Source organism: Panthera tigris, chromosome A2 (genome assembly GCF_018350195.1).
Source record: "Panthera tigris isolate Pti1 chromosome A2, P.tigris_Pti1_mat1.1, whole genome shotgun sequence".
Taxonomy (NCBI): domain Eukaryota; kingdom Metazoa; phylum Chordata; class Mammalia; order Carnivora; family Felidae; genus Panthera; species Panthera tigris.
In genome coordinates, this window is record NC_056661.1 from 97,791,224 (window position 1) to 97,809,956 (window position 18,733).

The 18,733-nt window shown below is 40.9% G+C and overlaps 1 protein-coding gene across 1 annotated transcript in view; it reads left to right on the forward strand.

Annotated features, from left to right (window-relative positions):
* Positions 1–12,164, forward strand: part of ASB4 (ankyrin repeat and SOCS box containing 4) — a 76,542-nt gene extending 64,378 nt beyond the window's left edge. The window contains exons 7-8 of the mRNA XM_042977210.1: positions 8,677–8,790; positions 9,916–12,164. Of these exons, the coding sequence (XP_042833144.1) occupies positions 8,677–8,790; positions 9,916–10,104 (303 nt within the window). The 3' untranslated portion in view covers positions 10,105–12,164. The remainder of the gene's footprint in view (positions 1–8,676; positions 8,791–9,915) is intronic.
* The last annotated feature ends 6,569 nt before the right edge of the window (positions 12,165–18,733 follow it).

Sequence of the window (18,733 nt, forward strand, 5' to 3'; positions counted from 1 at the left end):
GGATGGTGCAAACCTTTCTTTACTCTTTCTCTGGAGTCACTGACAGTCTTTGCAGTCTCTGCCCCAACCCAGTCCCACATCTGTGAGTACCACTTCTTTGGTCTATGTCCATCTTCTTTCCCCACACACACCTCATTAGGCTGGCCATCTTCACAGTGCAACTTCCAGAAGACATACAAGTGATCTCTTTCAAATACAGCTCACTCCATGAAACATAATTTTCTGTGTATTTATGTTCTAAGGCCACCTTCTTTCTATAGAAGAGGATGGAGAGGGACTAAGGGCATGGAGCTTCCAGAGAAACGTACCTACCTCATTTAATTGTGAATAATAATAGCTTTCTCGGGGCACCTGGATGGCTCAGTCAGTAAAGTGCCCGACTCTTGGTTTCAGTTCAAGTCATGATCTCGTGGTTCATGACTTTAAGCCCTACACTGGGCTCCGTGCTGATGATGCGGAGCCTGCTTGTGATTCTCTTTGTCTCTCTCTCTGCCCTTCTCCTGCTCGCTCTGTTTCTCTTAAAGTAAATCAATAAAGTCAGACAATTTTAAAAAAAGAATAACCTTCTCATAAGTTTGTTTTGAGAATTAAATGATAATATTTTAGAAGTGTTGGCATTGTGCCAGGGCTGTGGTAACCATTGAAGAAGTGATGGCAATCCCTTTGCTATTATTACATATTTCTTGATCAGTAGAATCAGTGCTCTGGGCCTGGTTTACCCACAGGGTCCTTTCCAACCAGGAGAGACAACGTGTGAGACTGTCCAGAGGCGAACTATTGAGTTTTAGTCTGAGACTCACAGCTGGTTGACTGCGGATGAAACAGGTCTCTGCAAAAGTAACTAGAATACCCTCTCCTCATTCCCCGTTGAGAACCAGATTAAGGAGAACGGGCCTTCCCATGGAGCTTCTGTTCTCCAGCAAGAAGTCTTTCCTGCAAATGTGAAGAATGTCCCTTTCTTTTCACAAAGGCACTCCTCTGAGAGGTGACAGTGAAGAAGGTTAGAGGCAGAGGCTTAGTGATGAGTCCTGGCTTGGCCATTTACTTGCCGTGTGATGTTTGAACAAGTCGTTGATCTCTCAGATCTCAATTTCCTCATCTAAAAAATGAAGGTAAAAATATCAACTTTTCAAAAATGTTTCAGGAGTGAGTAAGATATGTTAACCATCCAGCCCAGTAGTGGTGCTCAATAAAATGGTTTCCTTTCATACTCCTCCTCTCAAAACACACACTGGGTCTATTATGGGAGTCCCTCCTGCCAGCCTAACTTTGGTGGCTCTACCAGCCTGTAAAATAGGTGTATGATTATGTGTTCCAAGGACACTATCCAGAGTTAGTGTGTTCTTAGTTGTGTTTTGCTTCTCTGAGTTCCTCTGGTTTAGCCATATGCTAAAGAGATTTAGGATAGAATTGGCTACCGGTTGATGGCTTGTATTATAAACATTTTTGTTGCTACCCAACAGACAGTGTGAGAGCACTGGCCCCCTTCCAAAGGAAAACTAAAGAAAAACTATTCAATTTACTATGCAGATGCTTCAAAGTGATTTAGCACAACTACTCCACAGCCCGACTTTCCAAAGAGAGAGTCATCTTTACGACAAGTAAATGACTGACTCATTTATCCAGAAGATAAAGTGATTTGTTCTCATGTGGATGGGGAATTCAGTTTCCTTATTTACAAGGAACAAGGTCAGAGCTGAAGATGCTGTCTTCCAAATACAAAGCAAATTTGTAGAGGGTGTATTTCACTGAAAGCCAATGTATAAATTACATAAGGGAAAAAAAAAAGAATTATAGGGTCCGCAATTGCTTTCCAGGGTACAAAAGGACATTTGATTTTTTTTTTCTCAAAGCATAATTCAGAAGGAAGTGACACCCCAGGGAGCCAAGATTGGGTTTTCTTGTAGGGCAAGAAAGACATTTTTCTAGGGGAGGGAAATGTACATGAGGGTTTGGGAGAAGGAAGGATGATTTCTGCTGTTGAACAATGCTGCAAATGAAGCCCAGAATACAACAAAGTTTTTTGATCATTAAATACTTTTCTGCACAGATATATCAACATAAAAGGGCAGAGGTAGTCTTAAGAGTTTCTCTGCTGACGTGGCTTACAGAGGCGGCACTTGTAGGGGAAGGGTGGCAGGGAGATTTATCTTGAATCTGTTTTTTAATCTATGCTTTCAGGGGTCAGATGATGAGGGGAAGTATCCAAAGGTGTCTCCAGTTGCCACCAGCGTGGGAAGAAATTGTTGTCCAGTTGTTCCTCAGTGAAGAAAGAATAGAGATCCCAGAGACAGAAAGTGAAATTCATTGGGCATCTTCTGTTTTCCAGGCTGACAAAGAAGGAGCAGAATCTTCTCCCTTTGGGTCCACAATAGTCCTTTCTCATTTGATGGTCAAGGTTCCTGGGAATCAGTGTATTGTGATGATTTGGGGATTGCTGTCTCTTAAGGATCTTTATCATTGTTGTTGCCTAGTGTAATAATTATTAAAGCCTGAAGACAGTGTGTCCAACTGTCTTAGCTCTGGAAGAATCCTGATGTGCCAGTGAAGAGAGCTGGGAGGCTGTCAGGCTCCTCAGAGGAGCATTTCCTGCTGTGAGAACCATCTTCTGTCAGCAGAAAACTTAGTGGTCAGTGTCAGCAAAACCTAATGACAGCAGTGGGAGCTTTGGACTTCGTGCATTGAAAGACTGCAGGTTAAGAACTACTTAATTCTTTTTTTTAGCCTCATGAAAGGTGGCAAGTTATCTCTCTGTGATATATGGGAGTATACCAGGCGCAAATTGAGGCATCAGGTGTGTGAATTAGGCTCCTGAACTATGAATGGATGGTGTTCTTGTAGCCATAACTTAGTTGGAACCTTTTCTGAATAGGGGCTATGAATGGTGTTGCCGAATAAAATACAGAATGCTCAGTTAAATATGAATTTTAGATATATAATAAGTAATCTTTAATATAAACATGTCCCATGCAATGTTTGGGACATGGCTACACTGAAAATTCTGTGCTGTCTATCTGAAATTCAAATTTAACCTGGCAGTCTGTATTTGTTAAATTTGCAAACCCTAGTTGGGAAGTAGGTAATGTGTTGCAAGATGTTGGTCATCTGTGATGAAGGTGCTGGCAGAAGGGGAAAGTAAGGAATATCTGGGGACAAATTACCTGTGTTGGGTATGTGAGCATTTTGTCTTTAAATGTAACCAGTGCGGCTTCCTTGTAGAGTGAATGCACCCAGAGAATTAATGCAGAGCAGAGGCCAGTTTTCGGAGTGAACCCTGAAACTATGTGCTAAACCTCATTACAAGCTTTCTCATTTCTCCATACTTTTATAGCTTTTTGTTTTTATAATTCCAGTATAAATATATTTTTGATTCAAGCCTTGGATTAATTTCAGCTATCATCCTTGTACTAGTAACTCTGACATTTAAATCTGTATTTTGAATTATCAATTGATTACCAATGTACTTCTCACCACATATCATCCTTTCAGAAAGGATTTGTCTGGAGGTTTTTAGAAAAGGATGTCTATGGAGTTCCGGATAGTTGCTATTTTTATGTTAGCAGCAACATCTTTACATTTAAAAGAGAATTAGTTTGAAGTTTCAACAAAATTCAGCCTAACATAATTATGGTAAAGACTGTTTCTTGTGTCAAAATATCTGTGCAATGAGATTTGTGTCCTTAAACTATTAATTTCACTGGCCATTACCTAGGAAGTAAAATAAAGTAATCAGAATATATTTGGAAGAACACTAAACTCAGATTAAGAAGACCTGAGATTAAGTTCTCATGCTTCCTTTTACTATGTGCCTCTCTGGTTTCAATTTTTTCCTCTCCAAATTGGGGGCGTGGGTGTTGAATAACCTTTAGGGTCTCTTGGGACTGTAGCATTCTATGACACTGCGTTAGTAGTTTATAACGAGTGTACAAATTAATTTGTCAGCCTCAGATTCTGTCGGTCTCTTTCACCTGGAACTACCCATCTGCCATCCTCATCCCAGCTGTAGAGAAAAGAGCAGCCACATTTGCCTCCATTTTCTAAGACCAAGGTGCTGAAAAATTACTACCCTAACAGCCAAGGACCGAGATGGAAGTTCTTCTAGCTACACTTTTTGTAAACACAAAAAATGATGACTTTTCAGAGGTCCTTTAGCAATGGCTCTCTGGCTTCAACCCACCTCCTTACTCCCTATGGGTTGATGATACAGGATTGCTCTTTATTTGTTTAGGCACAGCTGAAAAAGTCATGGTCAGCAGCTCAGTTTTGGGCACTCTGCCCAGAATATGTATGTGAGTGGTTCCTATGCATTAAGCAAGTATTTATGTTGTGTTCATTTGGACCCAGCCACTTTGACTGATTTAGAGCTTCAGTAGATACAGTTAGTCTGTCATGGCTTATAATGGTGCTTCTTAAATATGAGACAACTAAAAGCAACTGAATGCTGGAATTGCTTCACCGTGGCTTATGAGGGCTGACAACTTATCAGGAATTGTGTGAGCTGATTGTTAAGTGCAGCCATTATTAAAAATTAAATAAAATAAACTTACAACAAGTAAAGTATACTAAAAACAAAGATCATAGGTATTTGAAACACAGTATTTCCCAATTATTTTCTTTATATTTCTTAAAAAATTTTTTTAATGTTTATTTATTTTTAAGAGAGAGACAGAGCACAAGGAGGGGAGGGGCAGAGAGAGGGAGACACAGAGGGGAGAAGTTGGATGTTTAACCAACTGAGCCACCCAGGTGCACATCTTTATATTTCTTAATCACTTTATATATCAATGCTCTTGATGTTACATGCATCTATTATACCTGTTTAGTGGAAATATTATATTATGTAATGATTTGTTACTGCACATTTCTTACCAACCATACATTCAGTGACCTCAGGTTGGTAGCTGTGAATAGACCATGATGGGAGTATTTACACCACAGAAATCAGCAAATGCTACTGACCAGACCTTGATTTGTTACTTTGTTGATGTCTAGACCTAAGAAATTAATGGGGTGAATGTTACTAATACAGACTAAATTTAAATGTGTGGGGGCTCCTGTGTGGCTCAGTTGGTTAAGTGCCTGACTTGATTTGGGCTCAGGTCATGATCTCATGGTCATGGGATCAAACTCTGTGCTATCAGCATGGAGCCTGCTTGGGATTCTCTCTCCCTGTCTCTCTGCCTGTCTCTTGTGCGTGCACTCTCTCTCTCTCAAAATAAATAAATAAACATCTTTTTAAAAAAGTGGGTAGCACCAAAAAGTGAGGAAGTATGATTCCAGTATTCGAAAACATTTATATATTTCAACAAAAAATTACTCATGTCATTGATGAATGAGTGAAGTTCCAATATTGTCTTCATTGCCTCACATTTGTGGAACAATTACTCTTCCGTGTAATAAAAATATCAACCAACATTCACATAAGAACTACATGTGTTATTCAAAGGCAGACATAGATTTTGGCTATGAATGCAATTCAATATCCGTACAAAATCGATACAAAATCCGTGAAAGCATTCTGTGGGAACCAATCAGCTCTACAGAATTGGAAATAAAGAGTATTGGACATTTTATTATTTATAAATTGTGGGCCACACATTATATTGGTAAAAATTTATAATGCATTTATGTACATATAAATATACACAGGTTTTTTTTCCTCAGAAAGCCTGTAATTGAACATTTTTTTGCATACCACTGACTCAAACCTCTATTTCAATAAATCTTCCTTATTCCTTCTTGAGACCTTCTGGTTGGCCTGTTTGCTGGGGCTGACACAGTCCTCTGCTGAGGCCATGCCTCCTGATTTGAAACTGTGTTCCAATAAGTTCTTAAAAATCTTTCTTTCCTAGAATCCCCACTCTGATGACTCTGCTTCATCTCACCATATTTTGTTGTTCCTGATTCCCATTGGGTCTTGACCATTGGAGCTGGGTTTTTATTTGTTACAATAGAAAAGAACTGCCATCTCCTTGGTCCCATGTGTTTGTAAGGGAAGTTCTGCTAAAATAACCCTCCCCACCCCAAACCTCTGTCTCCAACCTTACCCCTTTCCACTTAACCTACTGATAAGTTGGGAGGAAGAACAAACTTGCTTGATTAACTGTGGGCCTAGAGAATACCTGAATTCTTGGTTCTTCCTTGTGGTAAGCTTCTAGGAACACCCTCTTTACATCAGGCAAAGGCCTGTAGTTTGGTGATGCAAATTTATATTTGGGGTGTAGTGTAAGGAAGCTTGATGTGGCCCCATAATTCAAGATATTATATGTAATCAGTTGTATTAATAATAAAAACGACATTCTGATCTTGGATTGTCACCTTCATCTTATTTTTTAGTAGGTTCTAAAGTCAGGAGGGAAAGTTATTTATGGGGTCTCTAAAACCATGTATGTTATGGCACCAAGGTCTTGAAGATGAGAATAGATCTGCCCTAGTTACAGCTGTGTATCCATCCTCTGTCTCTCACAAGCTGATTCCTCCCTGTTTGAATCCACCCAACTCTTAGTAAACTGGCTTTCTAATCAGATCTTGTGGTATCTAATCTGTCTTCATCTCTCTGATCCTCATGGCTTTGGTGATAATCCAGCTTCCAAAGCTCTCCTAGCTTGATGTCTTTCACTCTGACAGGTCCCGTTTTCTTTTGACCTTTGGAGTCACACAGACCTGAGTTTGAATCCTAGCTCTGTCACTGATGAGCTGAATAACCTTGAGTTTAAATTTTCTTAGATTCTAAATCTGTAAAATGGGTATAAGAGTAGAGCTAATCTCATAAAGTTGTTTGAAGATTGTGCAGGGTAAATATGCAAAGATTTGACATAGTCCCTGACAAATAATAAGTACTCAAAAAATGATAACTATAACTTTTTTCCTTCTTCCTCTCTCCTGCCTATTAGGATTCCTCAAACTTTAGACCACGGTCCTCTACCATTTGCATTTATTCCCATTTAGAGCATTATTGAGCCACTTGGCTTTAGCCAGCACATTCTTTAATGATGTACAAATCTCCACCTCCTTCTTGGCCTTTTCAGTGGAGTGCTATCATGCACATTTTTGACTGACATTAAGACATTGCATATGACATATCCTCCTGTCTGGGACCTGACAACTCTCCAATTAGTATACCCTTCCAACTTGTTCATTTCTGTCAGTGGCACCCCCATATGTCCTTGATCTCAGTCTTGAAAGTTGCATTCTTTACTCCCCATGTCTGAGTAGTCATTAAGCCCTACTATTCTTTCTCAGAGCTTCAGTTACCATCCATTCTCAGGACTGACAGTGAAGCTAGCTGAGAAGCCGTTTGATACACCCCCATTCAGCCTCCTCACTGTTCTCTGACCTTCATATCCTTGTTTTCTCCTTTGTGCTTTTGCTCATGATGCCCAAGGGACACTTGATGATCTTTAAGTTAGTCTTTTATTATTTACTGGCTTACATTGCTCTCTCTTTGAAAAATGTGTATCTTTTCTCTTCAACTAGGCCGTAAACTCCTTGAAGACAAAAAACAGGTCATAAACTTCTCGGAATTACTGTCATACTGCTAAACACAGCGCTCAATAAAGGCCTCCTAATGGAATGAATTGATTGAATATAACCCTTTCTTGTTAAGAAAATGTAATAGCCTCCTATGGCCTGTGAAGTCAGTCCCAAGCTCATCAGACTGGCAGTGCAGGTGCACTGTCAGCTGGTTCCATCTTACCTGCTCTGAACATCAGCACTTTCCTGACATGGGCACTCCATTCCGGTGACCACACTCACACACACACACACACACACACACACACACGGCATTAGAATGATAATCTTTCTGTCTCACTTTTGCCTGGGGCCTCAAGCCGGTAGGTACTTAACAGCCCACACTAAAAAATGCGATTCTAGATCACTTATGACAAACTTGTAAAGGAGGTGGGGAAATCCAGTGTTGCGTCCCTTTGGCCAGCAACAGTAGGCTGAGGTTGGAAAGGACTGGGAAAGCAGGAAGAACTTCTCTTTGGATAAAGTTGTTTGAGTGCGAAGGCATGTGTCCCTTGTAATGTCAGCAATGGGGGGCTTTCTCTGCATCTCAAGTCCAGTGAAGAGGACTCCACAGTTTTCTGGAGTTTCAAGGGAAAAATGGAAGCGATGTGTAACTCACGATGAGAAAATTTAAAAGTGAAAGTCTGTGGCTGGGGCTGCTTGTCTGTTGGCAAAGGAAAGAAAGGTGAGTAAATTCGGAGTCCAGAGTACTTTTGCTGCAGGTTGCCTATGGACCAGTTGGCGGACACATTGCAGAACCAGTTGGGTCCCTTTGAAATGAAAATAGGCCATACTCAAAAGACTTCCGGAGACGAGGCCAATTTAGCAGAGAGAAGCTGGAGGTGTTCAGGTGGACACAGAAGCTGTTGGGAAGGGGTGAGGCTTGTAAGGGCAAGATGAACATTTCATCAGGCTTCCACCTGCTTCGTTAGCACCTCGTTTTCACTTGCTCCTGAATGGTGAAAGGAGGTCCTGTGATTTTATTAATCTTCCCATCCGCCTTGGGGCTGGCAGTGTGTTTGAAAACTCAAAGGCGGGAGACTTCGCAAAAGCCTTTGAAGGCTGCAAGGAGCGTAACAGATCCATCAGTTCTTGGTGTCTTTGTGGGAATGAATGAATCGTACATGTGCGTTGAACAAATAAACCTGTCTGCTTCCTCTCCAGGTGATACAGGCCTGCCATTCTTGTCCCAAAGCAATCGAAGTTGTAGTCAATGCCTATGAACACATCAGGTGGAACGTGAAGTGGAAAAGAGCCATCCCAGATGATGACTTGGAGGTAGCAAATCCATTTGCTTCCCATGGTTTTCACTATAAAGTAGTTCAAGACTGCAGTGGAAGTACAGAACGTTCTAATTGAAGAACTGGCTTTCAGAATGCCTGTAAGACCTACTCGAATATTTATTTGTCACATGAAGCACATGGCTATAAAATGCAGGTGTGAGAAGAAGAATAAATAGATGCATCAAGTCTGTAGTGTTTGAGAATGTCTTGGGGGACTTTTCCATTTAAGGGCATGTTGAACAATGGTACAGAGATGACAATTTTACTTTCTCCTCAATAATCTAGATACTGGAATAATAATAGTAATAACAGTAATAATAATAATTGCAATTGCTCATATATAATATTTTTGCCAGAAGATGTGTCTTTCATGTAGATCGTGTCATTCATTTTTCAATAGCTTGAAGCCTTGAAGTAGGCAGGAGCCGTATTAAAAATCCTTAATAAGTTCTACAGAAAGCCATTGACAAAGCTGAGTTCCCACTCGGCAAATGGACTTTGCTCCCTTTGCAAACCAGTCCTCCCACAGAGCCTCCTGTTCTTGGTTTTAGCCCTCGCAGGCTGTCTCCAACACCTGGGGAGGTATCAGGAGCAGAGTGCAAAGTTCATGCGGCCCAGAGGCGGGCTGCCTAGGTGCAGTCTTATTCTGCTACTTTTTAACTATCTTACCCTTAAAAAGTCACTTAATCGGCTTTAGTAGAATAAATATCTGCTTTATCTTACCCTTAAAAAGTCACTTAATCGGCTTTAATAGAATAAATATCTGAGTGTATGGGCCACGTAAGGCATGTCAAGTGTATACAATAGCATTTAGATTAATTTCACATTGCCCGTTTTGATATACACTGGCTCAGGCAGTTCACGTAAGTATATTTTATCTCATTTCCTGGGTTCGGAATTGTGGCATAGAGTACTATATCCCCCTCGTCTCTCTTCTCTCCTCATGCACCACCGTCCCAGCCCCCATCCCAATTTCGTGTTTAATTTTGTCTCACTGTGGGAGACGCTAGAAAGCTGCCATTGTGTACGAAGTAGGGACTCACTGCCTCATTGTGGATTTCTATTGAAGTAGACTCCGGGGCTTTTCTGGTTTTCACCTGTCTTGCTTTTTCCTTTGCAGAGATACTGGGATTTTTACCACTCTCTCTTCACCGTGTGCAGTAACTCTCCGAGGACTCTGATGCATTTATCGAGATGCGCCATTCGAAGAACGTTGCACAACAGATGTCACAGAGCAATTCCTTTGCTTTCCCTCCCATTGTCATTGAAAAAGTACTTGCTTTTAGAGCCAGAGGGAATCATTTATTAAGCCTTATGAGACAGAAGTTCCCAATCCTAGATGTTTAAGTGGACTCACCGGGTAGACACAGTTTGCATAAATAAAACGGTACTTGGGTTGATTATAACACTTCAGGGATTTCAAAACACTTTACAAACTCCATGTCATTAATCCTAGGGTATCATGGTGAGGGGAAATAAACAAGAAGTAAAGTTAAGGAATTCTCAAAGACAAGAATGGATCCAGAAGGTACCGACAGCAGTGATAACTAGTGTGTATAGTGTTTTTACTTGGTGCCTGATACATTTTTGTAAAACTTTTCATGTATCATCTCAGTTGAAATGGGACCCAGGTTTTCTTACAACCAATCTCGTTCTCTCCCTTGTCAGTAATAAGTTTACATTACTGTCGAGTTAGCAAAATCATAGGCTTTTGTGACTGGCCTCTTAATCTCAATGTCTCCCCCCACCCTCCCTCCTGCCACCATAACCACTTAGCAGAGAGTACTGTCACTAGTTTTGCAAACTCCGATCCCCACTCTAAGCTCTTTAACTTATTTCTTGGTGAAGAGAGCACATGAGCATAGTCAAGGAGATTTTGAGTTAAATTTGAAACGAAAAGCAAAATCTACTTAATAGTCAAAAAAAGGACATTTCAACCCATGCTTATTGAGCCAGAGACTGGAGAAGCAAAGATGAGTGTAAGGTGAGGACTCCTGCCCTCCAGAATCTCACCGCTTAGCAGAGCATCCGGACATATGAGCAGGGAACTGCAGTGTCAAATGTCAGGGGCAAGAGTACAGGTGCAGACTCATTTTTAGCGCTTGTCTTTCAAAGTCGTGTTTCCGACCCGAAGTGTGGTTTTCCTTTGAAGCATGAATATTAAGAGTGAAGGGACTGTGTGACGTAAAGGGAGCTCCTGCTGCTGTTAGTGTAAATGTATTCACTTTCAGTTTCTCCCAACATCTAGAAACTTTTTTTTTATTTTAGTAGGACTTCCTGTTCAGTGCTCCCCTCGGGAAAAATATTGCACACTCAGTGGCTCCCCTGTATGCCACAAGAAAGTTTAGTAAAAGATGTACCAGAAAGTGTGTGAAGGGAAGAACTTAAGTTGGTTACTTGGCCTCATTGTGTACTACCCTGACATTTCAGAGCATCTTAGCTAGAAGATGAGGAACCCTTTGCTAGCAATGGCTGGCTACAGAAAGCAAATCGAGAGACTTTTTGAAAATGGTAAAAGTTTGAAAGACTTGGAAAGAGAAGTGTGCCAATCAGGCTTGTTAGTTAGTGGTTTGCAGAAAGTGAAATATAGTTATTAACCTCTGGACCTCAGGGTTTGTGAGGCCAAGTTCGCTTCACTTTTTTGTTCTTGCTAATCACTTTCGGAAAAGACCATTGCCTCTTAGCACCATTTTTTTAGAGGTTAGAGCAGAAGTAATTAAGCACAAACAAATCCATTTGCCAGTTGTGGGCAGGTTTCTTTTATTTGTGTGGTTCTTCATCTTATTTAACTTTAATTTAGATGCTTGAGTTTTGAGTAGAGATGATGTCACATATCCCGCGAGCCCACCACCTAGACTGTGCTTGTAGACTGGGATTTTCATACGCCCTGAGCTCTGTAGGAAAAATCATGAGTAGGTGCAATAACCTTTCTGGTTTTCTTCAGTTTTACTCAAATATTTTGAGAGGACTGTTCTGGACTAAAATAAGATCTATACATTGTGGAATAGGTTGCTGAATTTGTATAAACTAGTCATGTGAAACATGGTCCTTCAGAAAATGGTTTGCTTGCAGCAAGAGGTGCTGGGGGGAGACACATGTTGCCCTCACCTTCAGGAATATTCTGGCCAAAACATTTGTGATGCACTGTCTTTGTCAATAAAACTTAATGCTGAGGGCAAGGGGAGAGGATATTCCTTGCATTAGAAAACATTTCTCAATCTGCTTGCTTGTACTTAAACATTTTATGTTAATTAGCACATAATACAAGCCTACTTGTTTTGAATTGTTTACTCGTACATTTAAAAGTTATTTCTCCTCATCTCTGAACTTTTATTTAGAGGACTTAAATAAAGCCCTTGTTTCCTTTCATCTTCAGGAGTTGTTTATTTACCGACAAGACTTTTTTTTTTTTTTTTCCAATTGACTAAAGCGATAGACCTGAAGAGCTCTACATGTGTCATTGCTTTCTTCAACATTTAGAAAGAAAAAGAGGATGAGGAAATGTGCCTGTAAATGAATAATATTTTCAAAAGAAAGTAAAGGGTAAACACAAATAAAAGTCGGGCAGTTGCTATAGGAACAAGAGTATTTTAAAGATAATAAAGAAATGGTATCAGATCATTCTCTCCCACCTGTCACCATCTGTGTCCTCCTGGGCTTTTCATTTGTCTTCATTCTCCCCATTCACGTAACCCGGAGCAACAGCAACAGAGGAAATGATGCCACTTTTGTAACTTTCTGTAAATAGTCATTTAGTGACCTGAGAAAACAGACCTCTTCATTTTCGTAAGTTACATGTGAGGAAGGATCTTTAATTCCAGGGAAGACCATCTATCCAGCTTTCTCCCTTCTCAGGATCTAAACACATTTCCTTTTAAAAAAATTTTTTTTAAATATTTATTTCTGAGACAGAGAGAGACAGAGCACAAGCTGGGGAGGGGCAGAGAGAGGGGGAGACACAGAATCTGAAGCAGGCTCCAGGCTCTGAACTGTCAGCACAGAGCCCGACTCGGGGCTCAAACTCAAACCATGAGATCATGACCTGAGGTGAAGTCAGACGCTCAACCGACTGAGCCACCTGGGCGCCCCTAGACACATTTCTTGATCATGTAGTGCTACATTGTCATTTGGTCCTTCCGTCCTGAATTCAGGGGCTTCTAATAAAAAACACAGCAGTCGAAAGCTGATTGTACAGACAAGAAAAGTAACAAACCATTTGCAATGGGTTATCAATGCTGGAAAAAACAGCTGAGCTTTATATTTTTGTTACTCACCCGATGGTGAAGAACTCAAGTTTTAAACTGGCACACCTTCAAAACTTAAAAAAAAAACAAAAAAACAACTCAATTATTCACTGGTTTTCTTTAAAACACAGACACCATGGCTAGTATCTGGAAGAAAATCATTGTCACTTTCCTTAGGAGTATAAATGGATACATTCCAGGTAGATGTTAAGAGTCCTGGCTCTGGTGCCTATCTATCTGGGTTCATTTTCTGCCTCCCAACCTTATTCGATCCATTATCTAGGGATATGCTTCATGCCTCAGCTTTCTCGTTTATAAAATGGGGATAATATGGAATCTATATCATAATAGTTGTATATGATTGCTTTGAGGTGTAAAGGAGGAAAGAGTTTTCCTTGACTCTCTTAGGGTCTCAGGTTGGGTCTGAAAATTAAACTGACGAAGATTATAGGAGAAAAGCATACAAGTTTTACATGACACTGGACCCTTCATAAGGAAATGAGGATCTGAAGAAACAGAACTGAGTATGGTTATGTTAAGCTTGATAAAGAGTGGGCAGCTGTGTAGAAAATATGATAGGTCCTTAAGGAGTATGAGGGGAAAATTAGCCAGCCCTGTTTGTTAGGATTCTTCTCTGGTGTTCCTTTGTTTTAAAAGATAAAGATGAGTCTTCCCTCCAGGTCCAGGGAGGGCATCTCCCAGGGGAGAAGGTGTGGGGTAGATCAGAGCCGCCTTCTTGCTTCTGTTGCTTTCTCAAACTCCTTCAGCTTAAAATATCCAATATGTCAAAGTATCATACTTTGGGGTGGCATGTCCTAAAACCCCATCAGAGGGTTAAATTGCTTATACATTAAAGCACACAAAATAGTAAGCATTTTATTATCATTGTCCTTGTTACTTTCTTTTTTTTTTTTTTATGAAATTTATTGTCAAATTGGTTTCCATACAATACCCAGTGCTCATTCCAACAGGTGCCCTCCTCAATACCCATCACCCATCCTCCCTCCCTTCCCCCCCCATCAACCTTCAGTTTGTTCTCAATTTTTAAGAGTCCTTGTTACTTTCATAATCATTATTATTTAGGGAGAGGCTTCTTCCAGTAAGGTGATGTATTCTTAGAGTGAAACTATAGCAAAGGTGATACATGGCACATTTTTCTCACATTGTCAAATATTTCTGGAGCTCCTACCGTGCACTAGGCACTTTGCTCAGAGCTGGAATCAATCAGGGAAACAAGACAAACTGGGTCCTTGACCTTCTTGGGCATTTTTTGAGGTGGGGGATGAAGGTCAAACTAACATGGATTTGGACCGTTAGCAAACAAGCAAATTAGTTACTTTAGGAAACTTTGCCCTTTTGTAAATGGGTTTATTGAGGAGGTAATGGCTCCTTTTACTATTTCATGAGGGTTATGGAGTCACTTGAACTTCATCATGTGGACAGAGAGCAGCTGTCTTCGTGTTTCCACCTTCAAAGAGGGAAAGAGTAGGAGGAGGTTAACTTTGTAGCAGAAGGAATGTAGGTTAGCAATAAGATTCCTACAGGTGAGGGTTATTGCACATCAGAATGAATGAACAGGGAGGGCTGAAGAATTTCTTTCAATTATTCTTTCACTTTCAAGAATTTATTCAGTACTACTAAAGGTGTGGTTCTGCGAAATAAGTGGAAGGAAAAAGGGGGTGTTGATACCAATTCGCTGCAAGATTCACCATCAGTGGCACAATGCTTCTCTTCGTTTTCACTAAAAGGTAAGAATAAAAAATATACTGTTGTTTTTTTTTTTAATTAGGTACTATCTACCTGAGCTATTTTTCTGTCAGCCTGCTATAAAATGGTTGATGAGAAATGGTTTTCAAAACCTATATTTTGATGATAAACTGCCTGCTTTCTATTTTGGGTCATACTTATCACCCATGCAAAGCAATACATGAAAGATGAAAAAAGGATCATTCAAAAAACAGTTGCTTCCTTTCCTTTTCTTTCTCTCTCTCTTTTTTTAGCAATACTAAGTGGATTAGTGTGCTTAAAATTCTTCTTTAGTAATTGGTTTTCTCAGATATAGGTATGCTTCAATGATATTGGATAACAATTATGCAAATATATGCTAATCCAGCCAAGGAAATAAAATAATGATGCCACCTTGTACGTCCTAGATTAGAGACACTGGAGGACTAGTTCTTAGTGCTTATCGAGCGTAAAGAATTGACAACAGAACTCTCATGGGGAGTTTAAGGATATCTTAGAGGTAGAAGTTAAGTACCAGGGGTCTTCTTAAGGTTCAGGAGCCCAGACACTGTCCACAGTCACAAAGGAAGATGTTTACTCACTACCCCATTCCGTATTCAGGGGAACTTAAAAGTCAGTGTTTGGGTGACCAAAAGTGGGAACCAGTGGAGGTTATGATCAATTTGATTCCAACAACAAGTCATACAAACGAGCTGCACTTCGAAACATAAACTCTCTCTTTTTTGGGTCCTGGCTGGACAGCATGCATGGGCTGTGTCAGCTGAACCCCTGCCTGCCTGGCTTCCTGCTGGGTTCAGTCAATGCAACGCCAACTGAAGACTGAAGGGCAAGAGGAAATGGAGACTGGGACACTTCCTGGTTCCTTTCTTGCTGAGCCTCCTCTAGATGGCAGCTGAATTCCTTTCCCAAGGCACAGCTCCTGTGAGGAGCACTTCTGAGCTACTGTGTCCCTTGGATTATACGAACTGCTTCCTCCACTTGTTTCTCCAGACCTAAGGGTAGCAGACGCTTCTTCCTGTTGTCTGTGTCCCAGGCACTTCATCATTCTTTGCTACCTACGCTTCTATGCATTGTAGTGATGACATTATCTTCAATCACCCCTTCTGAGTGTGCAATTCATTTCCTCTAGGGATCTTGACACGCACAAGCACAGGGAAGTGACAAGTTAGTGACAGCCTCGGTGGTGGTCCAGATGGTAAGAGCTGTTGGCCTTGAGAGAAGACAGAGGTCACTGTGAGCAGTGGTCAAGCAAGTGGACTTGAGCTGTGACCTGAAGAGGGGTGGGATTTGAGTAATAATTTGAGTAAGAGCAGGGCAGTGGAGAGGGAGGCATTTAAGGTAAGTCAGTAGCCTCTGTGAAGGGTTAGGGTTGAAATGTATGACAAGTATTCACCATCACCAATTAGACAACCTTGATGGAAGCAGAAGATGAATCTTTGTCGTAGAGAGTGGAAGATGAGGTTGGCAGGGTGGGGGCAGGATTAGATTATGAAGTATCTTGAACAATGGGGAAGCACCATGGGAAACCAAGAGAGTATTATTCTTATCATAGTTACTTCTTTTTCTAACCACGTAACTTTTATGATGGTTATGACACAATATTATGTGTCATAATTATGTGAATAATTATGACACAACCACATAACATTTATATGGTATTTTATCACGTTCAGAGCACTTTCATGATGCTTGATACAGATAACTGCCTTTATCATTCCCCTCTTCTTCCCTGCCTTCCCCAATACAATTCTGAAGATTTAGACTTGAAAAAAAGTCTAAACATGACATTAATTAACCCTTTTCTTCTCACGTAAAGCACTCCAATCATATGGAATGATCTACTCAAGCAAAGAAGCGACTATATAACCTTGGGTTTTTTTTTTTTAATATCAAAAGCTAAAGAGTGTGGTGTTTTTAATGTTTTTTTGTTTAATGTTTATTTATTCTTGAGACAGAGACAGAGCGTGAACAGGGGAGGGGCAGAGAGAGAGGAAGACACAGAATCTGAAACAGGCTTCAGGCTCTGAGCTGTCAGCACAGAGCCCGACACGGGGCTAGAACCCACCAACTGTGAGATCATGACCTGAGACGAAGTCGTCGGACGCTTAACCGACTGAGCCACCCAGGCGCCCCAAAGAGTGTTTTTTTTTCAATTGCACTGGGACACGGGTATGGAGGGAAGGAAGTCTTCCTTGCAGCACATAAGGGGATGAGGGAACAGAGGCAAACTTTGAAGTTCTAGGGCTGCATATAATTCTCTCCATGGCAGTGTTCAAAGGATAAATTGTTCCCAGAAGTACTGACATGATTAGGTCCTTCAGGGGCCCCAGGACTGCCGACTCTGCTCAAGTCTGAGCAGCAAGGAAAGACCTCTTAGGATGATCCGTTCAGGAAAGCTTAGGCAGCTGCAAATCGTTTCTAAGTAACCTTTGGGTAGTTCTTCAATAAAGATACATACAAAGAAACTGCAGTGTTTGCTCCCATTTGTGAGCAATGCGGTGCAGCCCAGAAGGAAAAATACGCATTTTGGAATTCAATAGTTTGGGATTTTAATCTTGATTGTGCCACTTAATATCTGTGTGAATTTGAGCCAGTTTCTTAACCCAGGTGTCAATTTCTTTATTTGGATAGAAGGAATTAGCTATCTGATTTACAAGGCTCTTTTGGAAACTAGATGAGATGATGCACAGAAAGCATTTTCTAAAGCAGGGTTCCCGTCTGTAGCTGAACCCCAGAAAATGCTCAGACGCTACCTGGGTCGGCTGTGGGCGAGGGCATTATATAGCATGTGCCGGAGGACATACAGTTTCTAGGACGTTCATGTGCACAGGCCAGAGAAGTGACTTGTGGTTTTTACTGCATCTTATTTAACACGATGAGTTTCCTATGGGACAGCTCTCTGTGGCAAGCTGTTCCAAGCCCAGTTGGTTATGGTTCTCTGCTCTTATAACTTGGCCTGAAGGGGGCAGTGTAGAGCTTTCTCCCTGCCATGAATCAGAGTTGTGGACTACTGGCAGCTCTTCTAAAACACAGCCTTGGAGAAAATTAAACAGGAAAGCTCAAGGAAGGCAAAAGGGTATTCTGTGGCAACTTTCGTTGATCTTCTGGCTACAGTTTCAGACAAATCTGCTCTGCTCTTCGTTGGAAAGAGGTCTGGGAATCAGGAAGAGATACCAGAACCACAGGTCTCTATCCTCTGGTTACATAATCTGGAAGAAAAAACCTTGCACTTAGTTTCTCTTTCGTGTGGCACTGAGGTAAACAACTTCATTAGTAATTCCATTCATTTAATGTCCCTTCCTAAGATAGTCTAGAAGAATAGCTGGTCACACATACTAAGAAGCAGAGTTAGCCATGTGACTTACAGACCCCACACATGCCAGAAAAGTTTACACACGCGCACATCTAGCAAACCAACGTGAGTGGAATGTATGGAGATACCTAGTCAATGATATGTCATTAGTACGTGCTGCAACCCACAGAAGGAAATCTGTACGTGTGTAGACCCTGGACACATCCACGTGAGTCAAATAGACCAACTCTCCTGCAATGTGTTGATATTTGATTCGGTTTTCAGTAGTCCTTAACTATTTTTTTGGCCTTGGGATGACTGGTACATTTAACTTATCCTCTCTATAGGTATAGCCTGCCTTTCTTATTTAGGTATTCGTGGTGCGCAGTTTGAGCTTCTTAGAATGAAAAAAGTGTGGCACGTCACTTTTCACTCCTTCAGCAGGCAATAGTAAGGAATCAAGGTATTCTCTCCTTTTGAACCCTGACTCAGCCTCAGAGTCTCTCTCAACACGGTATCTAGACTGCCAATGCCATGTGCTAGGAGCTGATAGGCAAGATGAAATCTTTTTGTGGTTGCTGGGTTCTATTCTTAAAATTCTCACAGACTCATGGTCAAGTGTTTATATAAGTAAAAAGCTGGCAGAATTAGAAGGC